General features: G+C 45.8%; 1 protein-coding gene and 1 long non-coding RNA gene across 8 annotated transcripts in view; one reads left to right on the plus strand and one right to left on the minus strand.

Moving 5' to 3' along the window:
* MTBP (MDM2 binding protein) overlaps positions 1-25,132 on the plus strand; it is a 101,358-nt gene that overhangs the window by 28,656 nt on the left and 47,570 nt on the right. For all 7 annotated transcript variants that reach the window (XM_078786155.1, XM_078786158.1, XM_078786157.1 and 4 more), the window contains 2 exons: positions 18,439-18,533; positions 22,890-22,962. In XM_078786155.1, the coding sequence (XP_078642281.1) occupies positions 18,439-18,533; positions 22,890-22,962 (168 nt within the window). The remainder of the gene's footprint in view (positions 1-18,438; positions 18,534-22,889; positions 22,963-25,132) is intronic.
* On the minus strand, positions 2,386-23,457 carry LOC137433738 (uncharacterized). The gene is made up of 3 exons (XR_010985726.2): positions 23,425-23,457; positions 9,968-10,054; positions 2,386-2,896 (listed from the first exon to the last, which is right to left on the minus strand). It is a non-coding gene; the product is annotated as an uncharacterized LOC137433738 (long non-coding RNA).

The raw sequence follows: 25,132 nt of genomic DNA on the forward strand, positions 1-25,132 counted from the left end.
TGGTGCACAATAGGTACTTAATTATAATAAAAAAAATAACCACCTTTAGAGGCCATTTTTCCCCGCAAAGTGGGGGTTGGCCTTTTTCGGGAACCGTGGTTGTTGTTGTTTTTTGGTCCCCTTTTTGAAGCAATGTTTTACGGCCAGATGCCCTTCCTGACGCCAACCCTTTTGCCGCCTTTAACGACAAACAGGGAATTACCAGTGAACTGGTACTCAATTAGCCGACCTCGGAAGGATGACAGGCTGAGTCAACCCCCCTGGCGTTAATTCAGCGATCGACCGGGATTCGAACCCAGGATCCTAGGATCCTAAGTTGGCACCCTAGCCGCTAGCCCAACACTAGCCCAACACTTAATTTAAAAAATATATAAAATAACGACATTTAGAGGCCATTTTTCCCCGCAAAGTGGGGGTTGGCCTTTTTCGGGGACCGTGGTTGTTGTTGTTTTTCGGTCCCCTTTTTGAAGCAATGTTTTACCGCCAGATTCCCTTCCTGCCGCCAACCCTTTTTGTCGCCTTTTACGACAAGCAGGGAATTACCAGTGAACTGGTACTCAATTAGCCGACCTCGGAAGGATGACAGGCTGAGTCAAATCCCCTGGCGTTAATTCAGCGATCGACCGGGATTCGAACCCAGGATCCTGGGATCCTAAGCTGGCACCCTAGCCGCTAGGCCAACACCAGGCTTATCGACTTAATTCATCTTAATTTATCGACTTAATTAATCGATAATAATTAAATAACTGATCAATTAATTGATTTTTTTTTTTTTTTTTTTTTTTTTTTTTTTTGTATACTGAATCGAGGCTCGTGAAAGAGCTAACATTTACTTCACAAACAAATCAACCAGACAAACAAAACACACAAAAAGAGGGAGCGGAAAACAAGATGGGGAGAGAAGGGGAAGCACACAAACACAACATTTGAGAGCAGGGAGATGTGTGGAAGGGAGAGGGCTTGGGGGGAGGAGGCATGGGAAGGGGGGGGGGGGGGGCGGTGGAGGGAGAAGTATAAAACACAAGGACACCAAGGACTTCCAGGACAGAAGTCCTTCCAGGACAGGATTAATCAAAAAACAAAAAATTCCGTTTTTGCCAAAGCACTTCTTCACTATTTTGCCCAAATTTCAGCTTCCTAGCACAAACGATGGCTGAGATATCGCCCGGAAAACAAGAAAGAAAGAAACCGGAGTGAAAACTGAGTGCTCCCTTTCAGCGTGTGTCATTTCCGGGCCCCCTTCGGTTCCCGGCAATCACGTCATGCAGCGCCTGGAGATGGCATAGGAAGGGAGCGGTGTACAACAAGAAACGGGAGTGAAAACGGATTGCTCTCTTTCAGTGTGCGTCATTCCCGGTCCCCGAATGCAGCGCCTGGAGATGGCATAGGAAAGGAGCGGTGTACAATTATTGTTGCATTTGTAGGGGTAGGGCATTAAAATACCATAGTGGAGATAGGATCGTATAGATTAGCATAGACAGTGGATGTTTAGGTGACATTTCAATGTAAACTAGAACGCCACTCAGTAGAGCCCATACTCCCGCCGTGGGTTTAGTTGGAATAATACGTTTTGTTTAACATCCCCTCTCCCCAAAACAATAAATGAAAAAGAAAGTAAGCCCTAACTGTCAGAGAATTTATTTTGATATATCTCGGAATTAGAGGAGAAAAACATCATTTAAGAATAAGAATAAAAGCTTTAATGCAGTAAAACAGAAAAAATCTTTCCCAAAAAAATTTCCCAAAAAAATTCCTGGATCTGGAATAATATCCTGAGCTTCACCAAAAACGAATCAATTCTTCCTTATCCCAAGGGCAATCATCCCACCAACTTTCATCCAAATCCATTCAGAACTTTTCCAGATATCTTGTTCACAAACACATGAACATACGAACACACACACACACACACACACACACACACACACACACACACACACACACACACACACACACACACACACACACACACACACACACACGGATGGACACGATCGAATGCGTTATTCTCTGGCGGGAGTAATAAACCTGAAAATCGCAGAGCCAGAACCAGAATTATTTATTTGGTCTGGGAAGCCCATGCGAGGTTTCTTCTTCTTCAGCCTCTCACAATGCTGGGTGAATATGCGATCTTTTAAAAAAAAGTTGGAATTTTGCCAAATCTGTTTTATTCTTTTGTTAATATACCTCAGCCATTGACAAATCTGGAACTAAGTCTTTATAAGTTCATCAAACACTGACACCGCGAATGACATTCGCTGAGCTAAATGTTGATATCTCTTCTGAGGTAAAAAAAAACAAAAAAAAACAGTTTTAAAGCATTATACGTATCAAACGATACATTTTATGAAATGGGGAAACCTAATACACACTTTGGTGGTTTTAAAATGACAGAATATGGCTTTATTAGAAAAAAAAAAAGAACATTGAAGACGGCGCTGCTAAAAAAATACACCGCTCTAACGCATAACCACGAGTTTAAACTACATTTACAACAAATATGAAAACTATTTTCATATCACAATGTTAAATCCATATAAATAAAACACTGTGTGTGTGTGTGTGTGTGTGTGTGTGTGTGTGTGTGTGTGTGTGTGTGTGTGTGTGTGTGTGTGTGTGTGTGTGTGTGTGTGTGTGTGTGTGTGTGTGTGTGTGTTACCGATAGACTTCTAAATGGAGAGGCTCACGTGCTTGATATTTGGCATAGACATGGCCATTGAGCCTGGGAAGGACATGGCCTACCTAAAAATATTTGACGAGATCCATATTTTTTATTCATATTTACCTCAGTGCATTTCAGCGAGGAACATTATACACGGAATCTCAGCCGGTGCCAGAGCAGCTCGCTGATTCGCTCAGAGCGATCACGTGATGTTCCATCCTCGCTGCCAGACCACTGAATGGAAAATAAATAAAATGACCATTGCCATTCACATCACATAGGTGGAGATGCAGCTATCGGGCGCCATCTTGGTTGGCACTCGATGCTGGGCGATGGTGATTTCCGTCACGCGTTTGCACGTAATTCAGATCGAAAAGCAATTGCGTTTTTTCACCTTTTGTGCGATCGTGTTTTGTGTCGATTTTTATCGATTTTGTGCGATATGAATTAAACGTCTTTGCAACAGCTGTGAAACATCTTTCCACAACCATTCCTTAACCGATTGAAGCAGTTTATTGCCGCACAAAATGGCATTTTAACAGTTGTCTCTTTTAAAATCTGGGACACGTTCAAAACAAACGAGATCCGCGAAGCGAGTTGGTCGAGTCGTGTTAACCAAGATGGCGACACGGCGGCTACACTTTTCACGGAGTATGAGCGTCCTATATATTTTCAATTCAGTGCGCCAGACTCGCTCACGTACTTGATTTGTGGCATAGACATGGCTATTGGTCCTTCACGGTGTAATTTGTGCGAGGCTTTTGTCCGAGTGAGCTTGAGTCGAGAGGGCGAATGTACGGGTTGGGAATGTACGGGTCTCCCTTCCCCCGCCCGGCAACGCCGGTACTGGAGGGCGTCAGGATCGGTGAGTCTCCAAAAGCCGCTTCGTGCTGTTGTTGCGAAGATGCAGGACGATGTCGCGATTGTTGTGCTGCTCTCCTCCCATGAGAACTGCAACGTCATTGTTGACTGGCCCTCCCCTTCCTCCCTCCCCCTCCCTTTCCCCCCTCCCTTTCCCCCCTCCCTTTCCCCCCTCCCTTTCCCCCCTCCCTTTCCCCCTTCCTTTTCCCCCCTTCCCCTCCCCTACCCGTCCCTTCCCTCCTCCCCTCCCCTCTCCCTCCCCTCCCCTCCCTTTCCCCTCCCCCCTACCCTTCCCCCCTCCCCCTCCCCCTCCACCCTACCCCCTCCCCTCCACCCTACCCCCTCCACCCTACCCCCTCCACCCTACCCCCTCCACCCTACCCCCTCCACCCTACCCCCTCCCCTCCCCCTCCCCTCCCCCTCCCCTCCCCGTCCCCTCCCCCTCCCCCTCCCCTTCCCCTCCCCTCCCTTCCCCCCTACCCCTTCCCCTTCCCCCCCTCCCTCTCCCCCACCCCCTCCATCTCCCCTCCCCCTCCATCTCCCCCTCCATCTCCCCCTCCCCCTCCCCCTCCCCTCCCCCTCACCCCTCCCCTCGCCCCCTCCCCCTCCCATTCCCCTCCCCCTCCCATTCCCCTCCCCCTCCCATTCCCCTCCCATTCCCCTCCCCCTCCCATTCCCCTCCCCCTCCCATTCCCCTCGCCCTCTCCTTTCTCCTCCCCCTCCCCCCTCCCCCTTCTCCCCCCTCCCCCTCCCCCTCCTCCCCCCTTCCCCTCCCCCTCCTCCCCCTTCCCCTTCCCCATCCCCCTCCCCCTCCCCCCTCTCCTCCCTCCCCCCCCTCTCCTCCCCCCCCCCCCCCCCCCACTCTCCTCCCCTCCCCGGCAATGCCGGGTACTTCTGCTAGTATAGAATATATAGAAGATAATGTTAAAAAAAAAATGAGCCCTATCTTCCAATGGTAACAAAATCCTTCAAAAAATTCCTAGATCGGGAATAATATCCTGAGCTTCACCAAAAACGAATCAATGCTTCCTTATCCCAAGGGCAATCATCCCACCAACTTTCATCCAAATCCATTCAGAACTTTTCCAGATATCTTGTTCACAAACACACGAACATACGAACACACACACACACACACACACACACACACACACACACACACACACACACACACACACACACACACACACACACACACACACACACACACCTCCCTGGCTGGAGTAATAAGCAGGGAAACAGCTTAAGAGTGTTTACGTGTCACCACACGGAGCGGAGGGTGGTTTTGTGTTAGTTAAGTAGGGCTTAAGGATAATTTCCAGTATGTTTTTTTACATTCACTTGGCCAGCCATGCAATTGGGCCCCCCTTAACCAACAACACCGACAAGCCGTCGGAAACCCAGCTCATTTTCACCATAGGGCTAAAACCCACCCCACCACCGCTGACGTAATCCAAACATTCCCAACGAGACTAAACTCCGCCTCGAAGGGATTGTGACTGACAAGCCACGCTCCGTGCTTCATCATTGGTCGGGGAGGGATGGAATGACTTGGCAGAGCTCGGGCGATTGGTTGGGGGTTGGGGGGTTGGGGGGTGGGGGAGGGGGGGGTGGAGGGTGACGTCAGAGCAGGCAGCCCTGGTTGGTTAAGGGGGAGGAAATAAGAAGAAGAATCGCTCTTTTCTGACTTGGTCGTGCTAGCGAACAGCTGCGTTTCGTGCCGTGTGCGCGGGTGGAGCGGGCTTCGGAGCCTTGGTGGACCTGGTGTGGAGAAAGAGCGGTGTGGGCAATTTCAATCATGAGGACGGGGTGTTTATGGTGGGTTGTGGGGCTCATGGTGTTTCGGATGGAGTGGAGAGCGCAAGAGGACCGCCTGCACAAATTACCTCACGTTTGTGATGCGGTGGAGGAGCGACTAGGCGCCATCTTTATCTACCCGACGCGTGGTCCTTTCGCCGACCCACGGGACCCGTTCATCGACCACTAGGCGTCCAAAAGTCCTTGTTGAAGCCAAAGCTGTGTCGGCCAACTAACGAACTAGTTATTTTTCTTTTATCTTTCCCCAGTGTGTTCTTATTTGAATCAGCGTGTGGAGGGTCCCTATAGTTTTTTTTTTTTTCTTTTACCTCGATATTCATTTTATTTCCATGCCTTAATTTCATTAAATTTATTATTGTGCATTTCATTGTAGTATTGTTGATTTTCCTTGTCTCGTTTCTGTGTTTGTGGGTTCGAGGAATAAACCCCGTGGCTTTCGTCTCGTCCATGCATGTAAGAACCCAGATTTCCTTCGCCCGCGCATGACGGACTGACCGCCATTTTTTGGCTTGACTGCCTCGGAGTTAAAACTGTTCGGCTATCTGCCACCAGTGATCTTAATCACTGGCGACATGACATTATTGTTATGTTTTTTTATTTTTGTATTTAAGACATTAAACAAATGTGAAGAGGTTCGGGGGAAGTTAGGAGAAGGGGGGGGGGGGGGGGGGTGAAAAAAGGGCAATACAGCAAAAGAACAAACGTGAATAAACAAAAGATCGACGAGTAAACTGGGCAGGCATCAAGAGTACCAGGCCTCAAACAAGGCGCAAACAATCCGACCAATACACACAAATTTGCACGAATTGGTTCAGGGTGCCGGAGATAACTCTCCTACTCGTCACGAAAGACATCGCAGGATCAAAGACGGAAGCCTCTCCTCAGTGAAAGACACATGAAAGCCCGCTTGGAGTTTGCAAAAAAGCACCTAAAGGACTCTCACACTGTGAGAAACAAGATTCTGTGGTCTGATGAAACCAACATTGAACTGTTTGGCTTCCGTCTGGCCACTCTGCCATAAAGCCCAGATCGGTGGAGTGTTGGTTGCAGTGATGGTTGTCCTTCTGGAAGTTTCTCCCATCTCCACACAGGATCTCTGGAGCTCAGCCAGAGTGACCATCGGGTTCTTGGTCACCTCTCTTACCAAGGCCCTTCTCCCCCGATTGCTCAGTTTGGCCGGGCGGCCAGCTCTAGGAAGAGTCCTGGTTGTTCCAAACTTCTTCCATTTAAGAATTATGTAGGCCACTGTGCTCTTGGGAACCTTCAATGCAGCAGAGATTTTTTTGTGGGCTTCCCCAGATCTGTGGCTCGACACAATCCTGTCTCTGAGCTCTGCAGGTAGTTCCTTTGACCTGATGGCTTGGCTTTTGCTCTGATATGCATTGTCAGCTGTGAGACCTTATATAGACAGGTGTGTGCCTTTCCAAATCATGTCCAATCAATTGAATTTACCACAGGTGGACTGCAATCAAGGTGTAGAAACATCTCAAAGATGATCAAGAGAAATGGGAGGCACCTGAGCTAAATTTCAAGTGTCATAGCAAAGGGTATGAATACTTATGTAAATGTGATATTTCAGTTTTTTCTTTTCAATAAATTGGCAAAACTTTCTAAAATCCTGTTTACTCTTTGTCATTATGGGGTATTGAGTGCAGATTGATGAGGGAAAAAATGAATTTAAACGATTTCAGCAAAAGGCTGCAACATAACAAAATGTGAAAAAAGTGAAGGGGTCTGAATACTATCTGCATGCGCTGTACCTATCCCCAAATTGTTTTCTATATGGCTCTTTAAAAAAAAAAAAAAACTGCATACAATTTTTTGATAGTTCCATACACAATTTTAAGATTAAAAAAAACAGTCATAAGACCAACTTGTATGCGAAGCAGGTGGGAAGAAAGAACGGTACATGTGGATCCATCCCCCACAGGTCACGTGCACATTATTTTACCTTCATTGTAAGCAACAACAACAAACAACAACATGCATTTAAAGGCCATTTTCCCTGCAAGAGCGGGGCTTAGCGTTGCGGTCCCCATGACAATCTTCTCCATTTGCCCTATTTTCTGCATCTCCCCTTGTTAACCCCCTTGCCCGCATTTCTTCTTCGACCATCTTTAGCCAAGTCTTTCTCGGTCTTCCCCATCCTCTACTTCCTTCTACATTCATTTCCATCACTCTTCTCAACCAGTCACTTTCATCCTTCCTCAACACAGACATGACCAAACCATCTCCAACTGTTTCTCTTCACAGCATCCATCACAGGGTCTATTCCCATCATCTTTCGCAATTCATCATTTGTCTTCCTCTCTCTCTCAACAATACTCCACACATCCACCGAACCATTCGCATTTCCACCTTTTCCAGCCTTCGTTGCTGCTCTACGTTCATTACCCATGTCTCGCTCCCATAAATCACAACACTTCTCACACATGCAGCATACACCTTTCCCTTCAGCTTCAACGACACTCCCCTCCTCATCAGCACGCCACTCAGTTCCCGAAACTTCTTCCATGCACATCTCACTCTAGCATCCGTTGCCGAGTCTGATCCACCTTCTCCATTCAGCATGTCTCCTCGGTACAAAATGTTTTCACACCTTCCATCTTCACGCTGTCTCCAAGATCCAACTCAACATTTCTTCCATCTGCAGCTCACTCTGTGCACACCTTACATTTGAATGTTGCTGCCACACTGGTTAATGACCCTCTCAGACCACTACATTTTTGATGAACCCACTCAGCGCACATTGTACATTGAATGGAATTCACTCCGACACCCTTCCTGCACATAGCACATGGCCACTTCCCAGTTCTTTCCACCTCACCACATGCTTTACCACTTGCCATCACCTTCGTCTTTCCGATATTCACCTTCAGACCTTTTGTCTCCATACATTCCTTCCACTTGTTCATCTTCTCCTTCAGTCCATCCATACTTTCTGCAATCAACACCAGATCATCTGCATACAACAACTCCCATGGTAAACCATCCTTGACGTTCCGAGCCAGCACCTCCATCACAGCTACAAATAGTAGTGGACTTAGTACCGACCCCTGATGCACTCCACCTTCACCTCAAACTCACCACTGTTCCCGTCCTTCGTCCTTTCAGCTGTGCGCGCTCTTTTGTACATTGCCATCACTACTCTGATCAACCATTCCTCCTCTCCTAATTTCCTCAATGCCCATGTCAATACTTCGTGTGAAACCCTATCGAATGCTTTCTCCAGATCAACAAACCCAAGAAACAACTTCTTCCTCTTCTCCATGTACTTCTCCTGCAACTGCCTCACAATAAAAGCGCGTCTGTCGTTCCTCTTCCTGGCATAAATCCAAACTGCATTTAGTCGATCTTCACCTTCTTCCTTATCCTCCTCTCCAACACCCTTTCCAATACCTTCATTCCATGCTCCAATAACTTTATCGCTCGTTTTGAGCCACAGTCCAGAGGGTCACCTTTCCCCTTGTGTAGAGGGACGAGGGTACTCAGTTCCCAAGCCACTGGAATGCGGCCTTCTTTCACCACCAGATTGCAGATCTCTGTCATTCTCTTCACACCCCAATTTCCTGCTGCCTTCAACATATCTCTCACAACTCCCGTCGGCCCTCCCGTTTTTCTACCCTTCATTGCTTTTATCGCTTCCTCAACTTCCTTCTCGGTTGTCTTCTCTGCCGGTCCTAAAACTGGGTTACCCTCTATGTTGGCATCCCATTCATTCTCTGCATTCAACAGTATTTCCATATATCTCTTCCATCTTCCTTTCATTCCATCTGGGTCCACAACGATTTGTCCCACTTCATCCTTCAAGAAACTCACCCCCATCACATCACACCTCTCTTTCGCTATCTGCTTTGCAATCCTGAATTCCGCTCTCTGACCCTCTTCCAAATCCGAGCGTTCTCCGAACATTTTCCTGCATGCCTCCTGCGCCTTTGCTACCTCTTTCGTTGCTGCCTTCTTGGCTGCCTTATAACTTTCATGCTCTGCCTTTTCTGCCCCCATACCCTTCGCCTTCTGCCACTCCTTGAACTTCTTCCTCTTCTCGTCAATCTTCTTTCCAGCTTCGTCATCCCACCACCATGTTTCCGAGTGCCTCGGTGGTCCTTTTGTCCATCCACATACCTCACCAACGGCTCCCAACAGACTATCTTTCATTGACATCCAACCACTTTCAAGCTCAACCACATCATCCTCTACCATACTCAGCCTCTCTTTTAATGCCTCCCTCACTGTCATCTCTTTCAACCTCCACACCTTCATTCTCGGTTGGTACTTCACCTGCCGAGCTCTCCTCACACCTTTCACACTTATGTCGCAGACAACCAAGTGGTGCTGTGAAACAGCCTTCTCCCCCGGGATCACCTTTGTGTCCCGGAGGTGCCCCCTATCTCGCCTATGCACAAGCAGGTAGTCAACGGTTGTTGTCGACCCACCTGACGTGTACGTAACAAGCTTATTATCCCCTTTCTGGAACTGAGTATTACAAATCAACAAATCAGCTCCATCAGCAAACTCCAAAATCGTTTCACCTTCTCCATTTCTCACACCATATCCGTAACCCACATGAACTCCCTCAAAACCATCCATACCCCTTCCCACATGTCCATTTAGGTCTCCTCCTACCACAACAACTTCCTCAGCTTTCACGTTTTCCATCAGCTTCTCTATCGCACACCAGAACTTGTCCTTCTCTTCATCGCTCCGACCGACCTGTGGAGCATATCCCGAGATTACGCTCACCAATTGTAAGCAAACATTTAAAATGCAGAGCATTGTGAAGATGGAGATTAGTTTTTATGAAACACAATGGAATTTGTAAGCAAGTTCTTTGAATGCTAATTTACCTCTTTACAGGATCTGACAACGTGGCGCCCTTTACCTTGAAAACAATTTTTTAAAATTAATATCCTATTTATTGAACTCAGTATAAAAAAGCATTTTATATCAATGTTTGAGTGTATTTTAAAAACGTAACGCAACAAGATTTCCTGAATTTATTACTCTACACTGTACAGGATAAATTTATCATTGGGAATACATAATCCAACACTATATTTCAAAGCACCATGGATCTAACTATATCACCCTTTGTCATAAAGAAATAATTACAGTACCTTTTAAAAAACTATTCCAAAATGATTTACCATTCTGTGGTTTTTGACAAAACCATGACAGGAGGTGGTCTAATATTGCCTCCATAAAAGTTACACTTTCCCTCGCAAATACATTTGGTCAGGGTGCCAGCGATAATTCACCGACGCTCCCTCCTTCTCAGCAAACACCCTAGAATAATTATTTTGCTTACAATTTCCCCGACAGTTCTGAATGGAATTTATATACAAGCACTCTCTATTTTACCATGAAAGATACGGATTTATTGTATAGAATATATGGATATATTGTGTAGTATAAAAAAAGTATAAACTTATATGTATCACTGTAAATAGTTTAAATTTCTCATTGTTGTGATGGTGACATAAAAAACCCAATTTTCACCCAATGCCAGAGATAGCCTGCCTACTGAAGACGACTTTTAACTCCTTGATGGAAGTCATAAAAAACCTGTACACGAGATAAGTAGGTTCTAAACACACGATTTTGACTGGAATAAATTTGTAGCCCAGGTTATGGCTCAAGAAAATCACTCGGTTCCCAAATAAATTTTACACTTCCTCACTAACCAGGCCCCAAAACACGTACGACAAAACTGACTGACTAATTCACAATTGTGCATGAAAAGCAAAACGCGATCGAACCAGAAACACAGTAGACGCAAACAAAATACTTAACTTTGAGAAAAAAAACAACAACTTTGATCGACGTGGACCAACTCTGACGACACACAACCTCACCCGGGGAACCGGAAATGCAAGTGACTTGCAATTTTGTTGTACAAATGTTTTTGCAGTTTTATTAAGGTTTTGTGGCTCAGGTAGAGTTTTTGTGTGTTGGCCATTTTGCATCCGCCCCAGGAATTGACGGAGAACTCGCCGGTGTAAATATTTGAATTGTTGCTTAAGGGGTGTAGAACAGTAAGGAGAACAGGTAAGTTAGCTACGGCTCGCTTCCCACAGCTCCTCCTAATTTATTTCATCGGCTAATTAAGTGTGAGTCGTTAAGCTACGGTTCCGGGGGAGGAGGGCTGTGTTACATTTATGGAAGGTAGGCAATGGAATAATAATAATAATAATAATTCATTTATTTTGTATAGCGCTTTTCCAGAAGCCCAAAGGCGCTTTGACAGAGTGGAAAACATAATGCATAACAATACATGAAAACAACAATTGCAAAAAGACAAGAATCAATAGGGAAATATTTAAAGCAAAAGGAGGGAGAAGGAGAAGAGATAGTCAGGGGTTAAATGCTGTGGGTTGAATGTTGAATGCAGTGTTGAACAGGTGGGTCTTTAGTGATGTTTTGAATGTGGTGAGTGAGGAGGAGTCTCTGATGGTGTGAGGTAGTGAGTTCCAGAGGGTGGGAGCAGCGATGGAGAAGGCCCTGTCCCCCCAGGATCTGAATTTGGTCCGGATGGAGGGGGTCAGGAGGTTGGTACCAGCAGAGCGGAGGTTGCGGGTGGGAGTGTGTGGAGAGGAGGTCAGCCAGGTAGGATGGGGCCAGGTTATGGAGGGCTTTGTATGTCAAGAGGAGGATTTTGTACTGGATTGTCTGGGGGATGGGGAGCCAGTGAAGCTTGTAAAGGACGGGGGTGATGTGGTCACGGGTCCGGGAATGGGTGAGTAGACGGGCAGCGGAGTTCTGAATGTATTGGAGTTTATTGGTGATTTTTGAGGGTGAACCATAGAGGAGGCTATTGCAGTAGTCCAGACGGGAGGTGATGAAGGCGTGGATGAGGGTTTCTGCAGCCGTGGAGGAGAGGGATGAGCGGAGACGGGCAATGTTTTTCAGGTGAAAGAAGGCTGACTTTGTGATCTGTTTAGTGTATTTGTCGAAGGAAAGGGTTTGGTCAAAGATGACGCCAAGATTCCGGATGTGAGGGGAGGTGGATACTGGGATACCGTCGATGTTGAGGGCAAAGTTATGGGTGGATTTTGTGAGCGTTTTTGGGCCAATGATGATTACTGATCACACTGATTACTGATTACTGATTACACTGATCACAAGCCGCTGATCAGTCTGTTTGGTCCAACTAAGGCGACGTCTGACACACTACCGCCCAGGATCATTCGATGGTCCCTGTTTCTCGATGCTTATGACTACACCATATGTTATAAGCTTGGTTCGTTTATCACAAATGTAGATGCCATGAGTTGGTTACCTTAGTCCAGGTAGATTGTATTGGGTCGTGTGCTCTGAATGTCGTGAAGAAGAATAAACCCTCATGTACTTAAGTCAGGCCGCATGTCCAGTAAGTTTGCATATTTGTCTCCATGCGAGTGGTGGAGCTATGCTAATTAGTTAGGGTATAAGGAATAATTCCCTGTATGTAAATTGCCTCTGTGGTTTTCCCTTCGTTCCTTATGACACACTCGACACCAGCCTTGCATATTCCGCACCTTTACTAAATAAACCAGATAACCTCCAACCGGATCCGGACATTCGACCACGACGACACCACCCAGCGAATCATCTCGATAGGCGCGGAGAGTGACCATGAGGCCACACCCCGAAGGACGATTGGATGAGGCGAGCGGGTGGCACTCTTTGATTGGCGCTGAGCACCGTCATCTTTGCTCTCTTGGTCCTGGCTTTCATCCCGTCGTGGTTCCAGTTTGCATTTACTCTCTCTTGGTTCATGGCTGGCATAACGAGCTGTCGCAAATACTCTCTTGGTCCGGGCTCTTGGTCACAGGCGGTCGCAGCTTGTGCTGTCTCTTGGTCCTGGCTTTGACCGCAAGTGGTCACGCATTGCTCTCTCTCGTGCTGGGCTTGGTGTCGGCGGTGGCATTCACGCGCTCTCTCTGTTCCTGGCTGCGGGGAAAGGCGGACGCATCCTTCTCTCTGAATCTCGGTGGCATTGGCTTCTTGACGGCAGTGTTCCGTGGCGTGTGCGCCTGAGAAACCTCGGCGCTTTGTGGAGCGTGGGATGGCGAGGAAGGACCTGTTCGCTTCATGGCAGAGGCTGGCGTGGGAACGCGACTTCTCGCCAAGGCGTGAGTTTCCCGCGCAAGGACTCAGAGGGCCGATGGGGTTCGAGGGCTGCTCAAAGCTGAGTACTAAGCAGACAAAACGCACCACACACATTTTTACTTTCATTTATTATCCCTGTGTCTGTTTTATGAGTCCGTATGGAGACGTCTAAATTTAGGAATTTTACCACACGCATTTTTACTTTCATTTATTATCCCTGTGTCTGTTTTATGAGTCCGTATGGAGACGTCTAAATTTAGGAATTTTAGTTACCGGACAGTAGTGGTGGGCGATACCATCGATTCTTTGTAATCGCGATTACTGATTACTTTTGCAAGGAGTAATCGAGAGTAATCGACTACTTGGTCTGATTTTTGTCACTGTTTTTTTTTGTATTTTTTTTTTGGGGGGTTGGGGGGAGGCGGTGGTTCGAGACGGGTTGCTGTTTGTTGTTAGAGACGGGGACTAGTTATTTATTGTAATCTTTGAGTTGATTTTTTTTGGGAGGGGGGTGTCTTTTCAAGTTTATTTTTCAAATCATTGTTACAATCGCAATGCAAAAAATGAAAATGAAGACTAAATCAATTTATTTGCAGCAAGTTTTTAATGACATGCACAATATAGGAACATCACTTTACAAGTTCTTGTTAACGAACAAATACATGTTGACATGCTTGTCTTTGAGGCGATTTCTCTTCTCTGAAATCAGCTCTCCAGCTTTGGAATAAAGTCGCTCCGACGGCACAGATGTTGTGCAGTCAGACAGATGAATCCTTGCGTCTGGCGGGATGTCCAGACGTCAGTTGTTAAGGCGATTGATGAAGCACGGTCAATTAGAGTCTTTGCGTTGGCTTTTGTCTCGTCAAATAAAGTAGGTAACAAGCTCCTCATGACTGTGCGACGACTAGGGAGCACGTACTGGGGATTCAGGCCAGCAACAAACTTCGAAATAAAATTTGGAATGAAAATTTCGATAAAATAAATAGAAATGAAACAATTTGATAGCTTTTATAACAATCTAATAGAATTTGGCATCTGTCAATCATGAGGACATCGGCGACCATCGACTCATCCAAGTAACCGACTACTCAGGAAGTAACCAATTACTCCACAATTCTTAACAGTAATCAAAATAATCGATTACTTTTAATCGATTACGCCCATCACTACCGGACAGTTCTGTTATCCTGGCATTTATTTTATTTTACCCATTGTTTGAATGAATGAATGAATGATCGTTTTAAGGCCATTTTCCCCGCTAGAGCGGGGGTTAGCCTTGCGGGCCCCGTGACAATCATGGTTCCCTGTTTGAGGCAATGTTTTTATGGCCGGGTGCCCTTCCTGACGCCAACCCTTAGTCGCCTCTTACGATGCGCAGGGATACGGTGTACCTATTCTAAACCGGGGTACACACCGGGGTACCCATTGTTTGTTGAATTATAATTTCTCGTCTGTGTTGTTTAATTGTAGTGGGTTCGAGGACGCCCAAGTGAAACCCGTGCAGGTAAGCCTCGTCCCCCACCGCCCCCGCGTGTGTAAAAGGAGCTGCCATAGGTTGGGTGAACGCCTCTGAGTTAAAGCATGGTTGGCCATCCGTCACCAAGGGTGTTAATCCCGGTGAACGCGACAATACTTTATAGAGCGCATACCTCCGCCAGGCTGAACAGTTTATTTTGTATCCCACTGATCTGGCCGGATATGAATCCGGTGGACCTGAACCAAAATCGAATTGGCTTGTTCTTGTCACCTATCCGACTCATCCACCAAGTTTTGTGATAACTCGTCCACAACTTTGAGATTTTGTGCTGTATGTTGTATTTGGCTCTATCTCTCCCATTGTTCAAGAGAATGAGGTCACTTTAAAACATTCTCATGTCTGGATCAGGATATGTATCTTCACCAAAATCTAATCAATTCATCCTGGTCACGCATCCAACCTATCCACCAGGTTTCGTCCGAATCTGTCAAACGTTTTCAGATATCGTGCTCACAGATAGACACATAGGGATGAAAACGACCTTCGTCCACCTTCCGTGGCAGAGGTAACGACCTGAACATGTTGAGAAATGTAAAGCGGAAAATAAAGGACAAAAATAAGTGAATACGTACCTTGCGATATGTTGAGAGAGAAAACGAGACTTTCCAGAGTTCTTACAAGATTTGCCATGTAAAGTATGGAGGAAAGGATTGAGAACAACATCATATAAGTTTTGATATTTGAAGGTGGCGGTGACCATCACGGAGAATGTGACACCATGAGTGACTTGTGTTTAAAAAGACATGCTTGGTATCTTTAAATTACAGTTTTTCTTTTCCCACCAATCTGCAGAGGTATAGACCCATGGAAGAGTTACACTACATAATGTGGAAACTTGACGGATTGACAGAGAGGCGGAGGAAAACGTGCAGACAAACGGGAAGGGGTTAGTGCGAAGGTAAAGAGGATGCAATGAGCATCGGTCTCAAAGGACCAGACAGAAGAACAAACCATCCCTCTCATCATCATCATCATCCTTTTTGAACAAATGAACAAATCATCCTTTTTTGTGTCCCAAACCCATCCCTCTCTGTACCCACCGTACCCAGTCGTACCTAGCTGCTCCTGGACTCTGTGTCCTTTCCTCCTGACAAGGTGGAAAAGTTTCTGTCAACCCTCGACTGATTCTGCAACTGGACCTGACGGCATCAGCCCACGGGTCCTAAAATCCTGTTCTTCTGCTCTTTCACGCTCTCTCTCTGTTCTCTTCACCCTCTCTTTTGCTCAAGGTCATCTGCCATCTGCTTGGAAATCAGCCAACATCACCGCTTTGCACAAAAAAGGTGCAAAAACAGATCCTAGCAACTACAGACCAATCAGCCTTCTCCCAATTATCGGCAAAGTCATGGAATCCATCGTTGCTTCGGATATGAAATCTTTCCTCTTCTCCAATGGCTTGATCTCTGATCATCAATTTGGTTTCCGACCTGGTCACTCTACTCTGGACATGCTGCTTCTGCTTTCTCAACAATGGATGGAGGTCCTCAATGCCAAACAATAAATTGGAGCTGTCTCCCTTGACATATCACGTGCCTTCGATACGGTCTGGCACCCCGCTCTGCTCACCAAACTCTCCTCCTTTGGTATCCATGGAAATCTCCATGCATGGCTGGCGGACTTCTTCTCTAGTCGTAGTCAACGTGTGGCCCTGAATGGGTTTCTCTCATCTCCTCTTCCTGTTCAGACTGGAGTTCCCCAAGGCAGTGTTCTGGGCCCTGTGCTTTTTCTGGTCTTCATGAATGATCTCTCTGACTCTCTTGAAAATCCTCTCTATCTCTTTGCTGATGACTCTACTCTCTGCCGCTCCATTCCTCACCCCTCAGATCGGCAGTCTGCAGCCTCCTCACTCTCTGCAGACCTGGACAAAATCACAGACTGGGTAAGCAAGTGGAACATGTCTTTCAATCCTGACAAATCTCACACTCTTACGATGTCTCTCTGAAAAGACCGACTGGACAACCCTCCCATCCACTTTCTGAATAATCCTCTCCAAGAAGTTCTGTCATTCAAGCTTTTGGGTCTCAATATCTGCTATGATCTTTCCTGGGAAAGCCACATTTCCAAGCTGGCCTCCAAAGCCAGTCGCCGACTGGGCAACCTCCGTCATGCGTAGTCCTTCCTTGGCACACCTGAGCTCCTCACCACATACAAGGCTTTCATCTGCAGCTAAATGGAATACTGCTCTCCCCTCTGGGCTGGTGCTCCTGCCTCACACCTAGCTCGTCTTCACGCTGTTGAAACCAAAGCGTTCAGAATCATTGGAATCTCCCATGATGAAGCTAACTCCAAGGGACTTTCACTCACTCACCGCAGGTAGGTTGGTGGTCTTTTCGTCTTCTGCCGACTCCTCTCTGGCCTTGCCCCCCCAGCTCTCTCTGGGCTCTGTCCCCCAAATATTCCTACAGGTCGCACAAGATCTGCCTGCAACCCTCTTGTGGTTAAACTGCCAAAATCAAGACTTTCTGCTCACCTTCACTCCTTCATTCCTCTTTTCTCCCGCCTCTGGAACAAACTCCCTCACTCTCTTCAATCCCACTCCACCCTCCAGGTCTTTAAAACAGCTGTTCACCACCATCTCTTATCTTCCCCCATCCAAAACCTTGATCTTTTCTACCCCCGCTAATTTCACCCCAAATCCACTTTTTTGAAATACCAACTTCTATCCTGGAAGTCCTTGGTGTCCTTGTGTTTTATACTTCTCCCACCCCCCCCCCCCCATCCCACGTCTCCTCCCCCCAAGCCCTCTCCCTCCCATACATCTCCCTGCTCTCAAATGTTGTTTGTGTGCTTCCCCTTCTCTCCCCATCTTGTCTTCCGCTCCCTCTTTTTATATATTTTGTCTGTCTGTTTGATTTGTTTGTGAAATAAATGTTAGCTCTTTCATGAGCCTCGATTCTGTATACAAAAAAAAAGAAGAAAAAAAAGAGGAAAACAAGATCCGTGGTTTGTTTCACAGATGAGAGAAAAGTGGGTTGGAGGAATGTCGGTCGGTATGTGTTGAGCTTGTATTCTGTGAGGTTGATGAGTTGTCTGGTTTCTGGAGGAGGTGTCAATGCTTTTAAACAAGGGGGGATGTAGGACATGCGTGCGGTATCGTGCGGCATGGAGGACGGGATGTGTTCACAAGCACCTGCGATATCAAGGTACTGGTTCAAAAGGTCATTCTGCAATTTTTGCATCCCTAATAAACATATGATCCTGCACAGATGCAGTCGGCCAATCAAATGGGCATTTTGTGTTCGTACCTTGTGGAACATGCGTCTCTCTTGGGTCATGTGATTGATTCATTCGGATTTCTCGATCCTGTGCTGCGTCGGATTTCGTGCTTTTAAATGCAAGACTCTGTTTTTTTTTTCAGGGCAATGTTTACTCATCCCCGTTGGTTGTTTGTGTTCTTTTTTTGTTTGTTTGCTTGTTTTCTTCCTAAGCAAGCATAGTGTGAATGTGTCGTTCACTCCACTCCTGACAGGTGCACCAGTACTTCGATCCAAGCTTGGAGCTGATTCAAGTCGTTGATGTTTCATCGATCCCCCAGTACCTGTTCACCAACATACACCTTCAGCTGTATCCTTCAATCGCGTTTGCTTTTCGAGGCCTTGTGCTGCACAGGGGATGTTTTATTATCCCTCTCCGAGAAGGCTGAACTGAGCACGCCATCAAAGACCGTTTGTTGTAAGTTATTCGAATTGTGAAATTTCCATTGTCTATTCCAGCTTAGGATTCCTGGTCCACAACTACCGTGTCGCTGGCATGCAGACTAGCGTCGGTTGTGCAACGGTAGACCAAGGTTAACGTGAACCTGTTATTATAGAATGCTTAAAAAAAAATAGTTTGATGCTCGAATTTTGTCCATTTTTAAGTGGTGAAGCTGCTTCAATATTTGGCGATGTACTTCTTTCCATCCGTCAAAAAAAGAAGAAGAACCTTTTTGACACACCGTGTTTAATTGTAAAGGGTTCTAAAGTGTAATTATTGAGGGTTCTAATGGGTTGTAAAGGGTAATTCTAAAGGGTTCTATATGGTAATTCTAAAGGGTTCTAAAGTGTAATTCTCGAGGGTTCTAATTGGTTCCAAAGGATCATTCTAATGGGTTATGATTTCTAAAGGGTAATTCTAAGGGGTTCCACGGGGTATTTTAAAGGGTTCTAAAGTGTAATTCTAGAGGGTTGTAATTGGTTCCAAAGGATCATTCTAATGGGTTATGATTTCTAAAGGGCAATTCTAAGGGGTTCCACTTATTTTAAGGGGTTCTAAAGTGTAATTCTAGAGGGTTCTAATTGGTTCCAAAGGATAATTCTAATGGGTTATGATTTCTAAAGGGCAATTCTAAGGGGTTCCACGGGGTATTTTAAAGGGTTCTAAAGTGTAATTCTAGAGGGTTCTAATTGGTTCCAAAGGATCATTCTAATGGGTTATGATTTCTAAAGGGCAATTCTAAGGGGTTCCACGGGGTATTTTAAAGGGTTCTAAAGTGTAATTCTAGAGGGTTCTAATTGGTTCCAAAGGATCATTCTAATGGGTTATGATTTCTAAAGGGCAATTCTAAGGGGTCCCACGGGGTATTTTAAAGGGTTCTAAAGTGTAATTCTAGAGGGTTCTAATTGGTTCCAAAGGATCATTCTAATGGGTTATGATTTCTAAAGGGCAATTCTAAGGGGTCCCACGGGGTATTTTAAAGGGTTCTAAAGTGTAATTCTAGAGGGTTCTAATTGGTTCCAAAGGATCATTCTAATGGGTTATGATTTCTAAAGGGCAATTCTAAGGGGTCCCACGGGGTATTTTAAAGGGTTCTAAAGTGTAATTCTAGAGGGTTCTAATTGGTTCCAAAGGATCATTCTAATGGGTTATGATTTCTAAATAGTAATTCTAATGGGTTATAAAGGGTAATTCTAATGTTTCATATTCGTTTCTTGGCTTTGCCTATTTCATATATTAAAAATGCGAATCTGAACCGCTTCATTCGGACATGGGTGCGATATATATATATATATATATATATATATATATATATATATATATATATATATATATATATATATATATATATATATATATATATATATATATATATATATATATATATACATACACGTATGTATATGTATATATCTACTTTTTTCTTTTTTAAAAATAAGCTTCCTCTTTCACTTGTGCTTTTAAATAAAGGTATGATATTATATCTGAAGTCGACAGGATGGTTCCGATGTCGGGCACTTACCTGTGAGCTGTATAATCTGTGACCTGTTTGTGACCACGTGTCATCTGTGTGTGAATAATTAGCCGGATCATAACTGGAGGAAGTGACGAGATGTTTGCACTTAACAATGGGATGTTTTGCTTGGGTTTGATTCCCGATGTGGCTACAAATCGTCGGATCGGTGCTTTGCATTTTGGGAGTTTCATTAAAAAGTGTGCCATCCCGCGGATGGACGTTAAGACTGGGTGTCCCATCTACTCCGCCTCAGCTGGTGGATGTTAAAGATCCTGCGATGTCTTTCGTGGCGAGTAGGAGACTTATCTCCGGCACCCTGAACCAATTACAAATTGCTGCCCAAATTGGTATTCAGGTTGTCCGTCCGGCTGTCCGTCCGTGATAGGTTTTTGTTCCCGCGATAACTTGAGAATGGCTGAAGGGATTTAAGTCAAAACTATATAAATTATGTACTATGATGTAAAGATGAGTTCATTCGATTTTAAGGTCAAGGGGTCAAAGGTCAGAGGTCGTGTCAGGTAAATATGTGAGGCTTCAGAACAGCTGACAGGATTTAAATCAAACTTGGTACAAGTGTGTATAATATGGGTGGAGGCATATCGGTCGATGTCGACACGTCAAAGGGTGCCATTCTACAGGGTGTCCATAAAGTTGCACATCATAGGAAATTGTTTAATTGATTTTTTTTATTTTTTTTTATTTTTTTTTTGTATACTGAATCGAGGCTCGTGAAAGAGCTAACATTTACTTCACAAACAAATCAACCAGACAAACAAAATATACAAAAAGAGGGAGCGGAAGACAAGATGGGGAGAGAAGGGGAAGCACACAACCACAACATTTGAGAGCAGGGAGAAGTGTGGGAGGGAGAGGGCTTGGGGGCAGGAGGCGTGGGAAGGGGAGGGGGGGGGGGGGAGAGGTATAAAACAAGGGGACCGAAATTAGCGAGGGTAGAAAAGATCAAGGTTTTGGATGGGGGAGGATAAGAGATGGTGGTGAACAGCTGTTTTAAAGACCTGGAGGGTGGAGTGGGATTGAAGAGAGTGAGGGAGTTTGTTCCAGAGGCGGGAGAAAAGAGGAATGAAGGAGTGAAGGTGAGCAGAAAGTCTTGATTTTGGCAGTTTGACCATAAGAGGGTTGCAGGCAGATCTTGTGCGACCTGTAGGAATATTTGGGGGACAGAGCCCAGAGAGAGCTGGGGGGGCAAGGCCGGAGAGGAGTCGGTAGAAGACGGAAAGACCACCAACCTGCCTGCGGTGAGTGAGTGAAAGGCCCTTGGAGTTAGCTTCATCGTGGGAGATTCCAATGATTCCAATTAGCCCGGATATGTTGAAGAACATTTAGAGAAACCTGCTTTTCCATTTACAAACATGTTTTGGGAGTGGTGGGACACATTTCGAACAACTGATGGAGTCAACCTTATAAATATATGTTTTGTCTATGATGCGCGACTTTGTGGGCACCCTGTAGTTTTTATTTGAAGCAGGATCTAAGGATGGTAGTGAAGCTCCCCCCACCCCTCCGACCCCCCGCCCCCAATCCCCCCCTACACACACACACACACACACACACGCACACACACACACACACACACACACACACACACACACACACACACACACACACTCACACACAGTCACACACAGTCACACACAGTCACAGTCACACACACACAGTCACACACACACAGTCACACACACACAGTCATACACACACAGTCACACACACACAGTCACACACACACACATAGTCACACACATAGTCACACACACAGTCACACACACACAGTCACACACACACAGTCACACACACACAGTCACACACACACAGTCACACACACACAGTCACACACACAGTCACACACACAGTCACACACACACAGTCACACACACACAGTCACACACACACAGTCACACACACACAGTCACACACACACAGTCACACACACACAGTCACACACACACAGTCACACACACACAGTCACACACACACAGCCACACACACACAGTCACACACACACAGTCACACACACAGTCACACACAGTCACACACAGTCACACACACAGTCACACACACAGTCACACAGTCACACACACACAGTCACACACACACACACACACACACACACACACACACACACACACACACACACACACACACACACACACACACACACACACACACACACACACACAGTCACACACACACACACACACACACACACACACACACACACACACACACACACACACACACACACACACACACACCTCACATTTATGGGCACACAGCCTAACCACCAATCCCCGACACTGAGCAGACGCTCTAACCATTACACCATCGAGCCTGTTTGCCTTCAGTTGGACATCATGGCTGACCAGCCGGTTCATGAAAGACTTGGAAAAAAACGCTCCTTGGCCAGCCTCATGTGAAGGTGTGAATAATAGGACCATTCAATAAGTAGTAATTATAGATTAAATTTGTATTATCTGCAAATTGAAATTGTGTTGTGCCCAAAGATAGTACCGATGAGTCAAATTTGTGGTTTGGGCCTATGGCCTATTGCAAGACCTTTAGCAATTTCTTAATCATTTCAAGAACTTGATGAGGTTGTAGTCCGAGTATCATAATATGGTTGGGTAACATAATCGTGACGATGTGTGAAGTTGTTGTTGTGCTGTTGCTCTTGACCATGGTGATGCTGCCAGCTCTGTAGAGGGTGTTCTTCCTCTCAAGAGATCGCGTTGTATTCTTCAGCACTTCTCATCACTTCCTTCACAGGTGAGGTCACATCATTGTTGTCCCTTTTAGTCCTCCCACCTTTTCCTTCATCTTCCCATTCACTTGCTGTGACTAAACAAGTGTCAAAACCCCAGGATTGTTGACCATGAAATGTTGTGATCACGTCATGCAGGGTGAAATCGTCAGGGTAGATGGACAGCAGGGATGGTAATCAAAGAATCGTAGTGGGAGGTTTTTCCCTGCCCTCCACATCCTGCCCCTGCTCCTTCCCCTCCTCCTCCTCCTTCTCCTCCTCCTCCTCCTCCTCCTCCTCCTCCTCCTTCTCCTTCTCCTCCTCCTTCTCCTTCTCCTCCTCCTCCTCCGCCTCCTCCTCCTCCTCCTCCTCCTTCTCCTCCACCCTCTCCCTTTCTTTCTTCAGCCAGGCTGTAACAACAATGGCTGAGGTGATTACTATAATTCCAATAAGAGGAAGTCACATCGTCTCTGGGTTATTGCACTCACAACATAGCATCTTCAAAAGGAATCGAACTTGTTTGGCAATCGGCAACCCTTCTCATAACCATTGCACACGTTTCGTTTGATGCTTGCACAGACTGGGAAACTCTGCCGTAATAATCTCTGCTGTGATGTGCGTAAAGATTGCAAGTTAGCATGTGTCATTTGAGGGAAAGAGCCAGAATAAACAGAGCTGTATTCCACCGCTCCCACCCACCCATAAAAAGAAACAGAAAAAACACGTCAGAAAGAAAAGAAAACGCGTACCTTGTGCTGGAATCCCCCCCCTCCCCCCCCCCCCCCCAAATCAACCAAACAAGGTAGGAATGACACCACAATCCTTTGACGGATTGCCCTCACGACATCTTTAAACATTATTGTCATAGGTGACTGTTTGGCAAGAATATCAACTATTGGTGTGTTCTTGTATGCAGCCTGTGGCTGCTGGTTGCATCATTTTCTGGAAGTGTGGCTGTCACTGATGCAGTGCCCCTGGTACTCATGTCGCCGACCTCGGTAGGATTGACAGGCCGAGTCAACCGACCTGGTGTTATTTCGACAGCACGACCGGGGCTCAAACTGAAGACCCAAATCTTAAGGCGACCACCTTAACCGTTAAGCCAACACCCGGCTTCTAGTAACAACTGTATGAAGATGTCTATGTGAGAGGTAGTTGTACGTTTGTAGTTGTACATTGTAGTGTGGGTTGTTGCAATTGCGTATTTTATTTGTTGTGGGTTCAGACAGAAAAATGTCAAATATGTCATGATGGCAATCGGTAAAATAATTGTAATAAAAAACTTACCTTATTTGGTTGTTTTTTTTATTTATTTCATCCCAAAATTAGGTTTTTTTTTTTTGGTTTTTTTTTACTTTGTTGTGACGTCGATAATCCCACTGCATATGTTTTGAGTTGCTGCCAATTTCCGCTTGAGTGGGAGATGCACAGGTGACTCGGTGATCACGTGTAACAACATGGGTTCAAAATGTAGCATCCAATTGTGAAGGATTGAGTGAAGGTGGTCACCAATAGGTGTTGATCTCACCCCTGACTTATTGATATCCAGGGTAGAGGATTTCTTGCAATTGTGCGTGTGCTTCCAAAGACAGAAGCTATTCTATAGGTATGCCGACATTTCTGGCCTGGTTGTTTTTGAGAGGCCTTTGTGTATTGTTACGGATTCGTCACTTCCGTTGTGGTGGCTTGCATCCACTGTAAATATTCCCTGATTCCATGTACTATTATTGTGTTCAAAAGGTTTATTGTTCATGAACTGTTGTCAAAAGGTAAAAAAAGTTAGTGTTAAAAGGAAACAGGAAACCGGATCGGGAACCGGACGAGGAAGAAGAGGAAGAGGAAAGAAAGAAGGTGGAGCGAGAGAGGTCTGACAAGAAAGCCGAGTTGCTCCGGGTTCTGAAGCGAACGTTGGCGAGCAAGAGTCCCAAGCGAACTTTCTGGTTTCCGGGAAAGGAATTCCTGCGACCGAGTTGTCATCACTGTGACCGATTATCCTGCATGTCAGGTTTTGCTATCGATTCAGGAGAGAATCATCGCCGTGCTGGTGCGCCACGAGACCGGGCCGTCGGCCATTTTGACTCGCGCAGGACTTGTGCTTCGCTCGCGGTTTCGTTTCTTTTCGAACATTTTCGCCGCATTCAGACGTCGATCTGGGGCGTGTGTGTGACGTGGCTTTTTGAAGGCTAATTCGTCCAT

Source organism: Myxine glutinosa, chromosome 10 (assembly GCF_964187855.1).
Source record: "Myxine glutinosa chromosome 10, kmMyxGlut1.1, whole genome shotgun sequence".
In the NCBI taxonomy this organism is placed as follows: domain Eukaryota; kingdom Metazoa; phylum Chordata; class Myxini; order Myxiniformes; family Myxinidae; genus Myxine; species Myxine glutinosa.